This window comes from Thrips palmi, unplaced genomic scaffold (assembly GCF_012932325.1).
Source record: "Thrips palmi isolate BJ-2018 unplaced genomic scaffold, TpBJ-2018v1 HiC_scaffold_5, whole genome shotgun sequence".
Classification (NCBI taxonomy): Eukaryota; Metazoa; Arthropoda; class Insecta; order Thysanoptera; family Thripidae; genus Thrips; species Thrips palmi.
The window spans coordinates 16,001,709-16,006,169 of record NW_023144632.1 but is presented as its reverse complement, the minus strand read 5'-3'; the positions used below and the strand labels follow the sequence as shown (position 1 = coordinate 16,006,169).

General features: G+C 44.9%; 1 protein-coding gene across 1 annotated transcript; it reads right to left on the bottom strand.

The window, feature by feature from the left end:
- Positions 1-259: 259 nt before the first annotated feature.
- On the bottom strand, positions 260-3,653 carry LOC117650894. The gene is made up of 8 exons (XM_034394534.1): positions 3,468-3,653; positions 3,207-3,286; positions 3,027-3,105; positions 2,835-2,884; positions 2,469-2,504; positions 1,336-1,429; positions 793-860; positions 260-718 (listed from the first exon to the last, which is right to left on the bottom strand). Exons 1-8 carry the CDS (start codon positions 3,562-3,564, stop codon positions 674-676), a joined length of 549 nt encoding a protein of 182 aa, XP_034250425.1. The 5' UTR covers positions 3,565-3,653; the 3' UTR covers positions 260-673.
- Between the last annotated feature and the right edge of the window lie 808 nt (positions 3,654-4,461).

Here is a 4,461-nt window from a genome sequence, read left to right as displayed (position 1 = left end):
TCGTGATTCTGACCCCGTCCCATCGGAAATATGGAATGGAATAGTGGAATGCAAAGTATTTCCTTAGTTCACCGGCACGCATTTTTTAAGTGCATTTCAGTTAGAGACAGTGGGTTCCATACGCAAAAAGGAACCCCTTCTTCTGAATTTATCTTTACCCTCTATTTGAAATTTTTCTGTACTAAGTTCTCAGAACGCTCCTAAATTTTTAGTTTAGTTGGGGGAAGGAGAGGGGGGGGTCTTCATGCATGCCACACAATTCCAGCCTTGAAATATGTATTTGAAACCCCTGTTTTATTGTTAGGTGTTAGGTTAAGTGTTCTTGTGACATTTTTCATTGGAGCAACGTCTCTCAGGACAACCATCCGGAACGACGAAAAAAGAAGACATTTTTGACGTGATTTTTCGTCGCTTCGAGATCATTGTGCGGTTCAAGATGTCAAAGGTGCAAGCACCAGTCTTCATAATTTATCATTTGTAAGAGGTGCGAACATGTTGAGAACATAAAATTATGTTCGTCTCATGATAAAGACCCATTAAGCGTTTTCATCGCCGGACGTGAAAAGAGTTTGAAAATGCTGTCGTGTATGGAAAAGAGTTGGTGAGACTGCAGACAGGGCAGGATTTATCGAAGGACACTCTTCCAAAAACGGCGGGCTTCGACGTCAGGTGTCTACATCTTCTCCAAAACTCCCAACATTTGGTTCTTCAACTTTCCCTGGAAAATAAATTTTTATGATCCACTCGCTGCTCTATATATTTGATCTATACACAAACTCACGGTGTACTCACTTCAGAGTCTTGTTTGAGCATGCAGACGATGTGCTGGTACGCCATCTCACACCGGTCGTCATTTTGTTCTGAAAAAGGAGTTTCAGCAATCATCTGAGTGTATGGCGTTCACAACCCAAAACATTAAAAACATAGCAGGTGTCAACACGATGACGTAGTAAGTTTCTCAAATTTTGTCTCGTTTTGTTAACGTTTGACGGCTGCTTCGTGAAAACAATGCTGCCTTTCAGATCATGTCCCGAATTGAATCGCATAACGGATTTCTTTCATACCTATTTCGATGCCTCTGCCTTTCTTAGGAGAGAAGTTCTTGTAAATGGGTTATGAACTGACCCCGCTAGGTGCATTTCATGGTGGCGTCAAATTGATGCTAATTTTGGCACAAAAACTTTGACAATTTTACTTATGGAGCTTCCTTTGGCGCTCATGCACTGGCACCTGCCTCTCCCACGAAACCTATACTAAAGATATAAGCGATTTCTACGGAGTTCCCGTGAAAACGCGGAACCGTCGTTGCCGTGCGGAGTGACTATTAAAGCTTACCCATGTCCTTGCACGCATCGGCAATGGGCAGAAACTCTTCGAGGCCGATTTCCTTCAAGTGTTCGGAAAGAACGATTGTGCCGTCTTCCGTGAGCTGCAAGCAGAAAAAGAATACGGTAACATCTCCTAACGTCAATGGGGTTAACTTGGGAATTTTTCTCAGCGCTGGAGGCCATTGGATCCCAACTACTATGTGAAAGTTTGACCCTTTCCGGTAATTCATAGTTGGATTTTTTATTTTTTTATTTTATTTATTTTGCTTCATTAAAAACTTTTGCTGGAGGCTACGCTACAGTTGAGGGCAAGGTCCGGCTTGGCTTTTGTTGTTAATTGAGAAAGAAAATCGTGGATCAGGTCGGAACTCCAATTAGTGTCTTGACTCAGGCAGAGAAGCGGGAGCTCCCTACTTTCGTGTCGCTTGATATCAAATTGATTGTCCCATCACGATCTCATGGTGAGTGACACTCTCCAAACAAATAGTGTGACCGTTTGCAATGCGCATTACATTCACACTAGCCTCCCATGGACCGCCGTAAAAATCAAGGACTCAGTGGGCGGCGTTTATTGCCACTCGAACTAGGACCGGGGAGCGAAGGTGTCACGGCCGCCGCGCTGACCGGCACAATAAGTGGGAGGGGGCCGCGAGGGGCCCCGCAGGCTGCGGCCCATAGGAAGGCTCTGTGACGAGCGAAAGGAACGGTCCACCTCCTCAGCTTGCGGGGAGCCGAGTCTCCACAGCTTTCTGGCTGCCGAAAAGTCGTAAAAAGTTGCATCTGAATCTGAATTGGCACGGCCACGGCCACGCTCTGGCTCCCCTATGATATAACCCTCCGAGCCCGCCTCCACAGCTTCCAAACCTAGGCCTTTGACCAAACTAGACACAGAGACTCGCACATATTGCGAGTAATAGCTCAAGCTTTGATTCGCTTGACCTAATAAGAAAGGCGTTTTCTTGAAGATTTGACAATTCCTTAGTACTTTTCGTATTACAAAGCGATAGTTCGTAGACTTTTTCCTGTGGGGGTCGTTTCAGATCTACACCAATATTTTCACTTCAGCCTCAGAGCATCATTGAAATGCTGTATGACTGTGTCCGGGAGGACAGCCACTTGACGGATCTTGCGCGATCTTACCGCCGCGAGGGCCACCATGGTGCACTTCAAGAAGCACTGCAACAAAAAAATTTCTCCCGTCAAGATCATGCATGAATACTTAGCACCTGATAAAATACAAACAATATCAAAAAGTAAGACCGCTGCTAGCTCAAGACGAAAATGAATCACGTAACTGTAAACTAAAGTATGCACTAAGTACACGCTCAAAGCAATTCAGTTTTGACTTGGGTCCAGCGTTCACTTTCCAAAAAGTGACCTGTGGTCTGAAAACATACTTTTGTTTACAGTGTGTTAATGGCGAGACATGGACGAATTTAGTTACGTAAGTTTCGAGAAACTGGCAGTGGTTATATCCGTGCTGAATACTGGCGGTACATTACTCACTTTGGCGTCCTTGGAAAGGTCCTTCTCGTCAAACAAGGGCTTGATATCGTCTGGAATAACAGACAAGGTGGTTGATTACAAGTGAAATTTTATTTTTGAAATACCCGTGTAAAATGTAGTGGAAGAAAGACTTTTCCGGACGCCCAGCTTTAAATTGTTTGCGCACTGTCTAGTAAAACAATCAAAGGTCACCTAATTTAACATTGTTCTCAGCGGCACATTGTTTGTTGATCTTCAACTCCTTTTCAAAAGCAGAATCACCCCGAGCAGGCTGCACAGGAGAAAGTTGCAACAACATTTAGTAAAACCATTTCTTTCACACAAACGACAAAAAGATTGCCTTGACCCTTCGCTTGGATTCGATCGGCCTACCTCCAGGGCGAGCAGCACACACAGAACTACGACGCACGATTTCATGTTGATGGCGGAGACGCTCGGGGCTTCCAGAGGTTCTTAGGAAGAACAATGGTAAAAAAAGGCAAATCAGAAAATAATTTTAGGTGAGCTTCAATTTGACACTGATCTTCACCCTCTTTTTTTGTGGTAAGTTTCCAACCAAACAGATGTGTTAGCTAAAAATTAAGCCCAAACCAACCGTAGAAATATGTTTTTTTTTTAGATTGCAGCTCTTACCTTTCTGACCAGCTCTTTGGCGTTTCAGACCACTCTGGAAGGGCTCACAGAGGAGTGATGTGCGTTGTCTTGCGCCGCAGCTCTTATAGCCCGACATTCTGTACACAGAACGGCGTTCTCCCACTCGCACTCGTGGGAAGGCTCGGAATAGTCTGCTGTCTCGCACTGCCTGTAGCCCGACTGGACGCTGAGTGGTGGGCAACGTCACTCCCGTGACACCGTAAACGCCAAGCGGAGCGATTTGTGCGCAGTGCTTGTCGCTCTCTGCTTCGCTGCCACACGGGACTTCACATGAGTGCGAGCGAGGAAGTGTATCAACGAGCTCCTTTTGTCCCTGTCAAACGGGGTAACCACCGGACACATGGAGGACGTGTGACGACATCCGCTTCCGCGGCCCAAAATGGAATCTGGCCAGTCATAGTCGCGGCACATGGAGAGTCAGTCCGACGAGGCTTCTCGTTCTGTACACTGCAAACCTAACTGTCTACTAAGTACACACTTACAAATGCATGCTTGCAAGTACACACTTACAAATGAATGCTTGGCCAAGTACACACTTACAAATGCATGGTTGCAAGTACACACTTACAAACGCATGCTATTGGCCAAGTATACACTTACAAATGCATACTTGCAAGTACACACTTACAGACGCATGCTCGACGCCGTTTAGCTCCATGCGTCAGGCATGCGTTTGTAAGTGTGTACTAAGTAGACAGTTAGGTTTGTAGTGTAGTGTAGCAATCCTCGTGTGGCAGAGGAAAACTGCAGCACGCACTAAACGAACACGAAATTCTCATCGGAACGTGTCAATTTGACTAATTTCAGTCAAAATTTCAACGAAAAAGCCACACTTTGACATCATTTTTAACTCACTTTAAAAAAAGTAACAGAATTTTGTATCATTTTTGATGCAGGATTTTGTATCACCTGCATTGGTTACAAATATTTGTATATAAGTGATACATAATTTTGTAACAGATGTGCCGGTTAC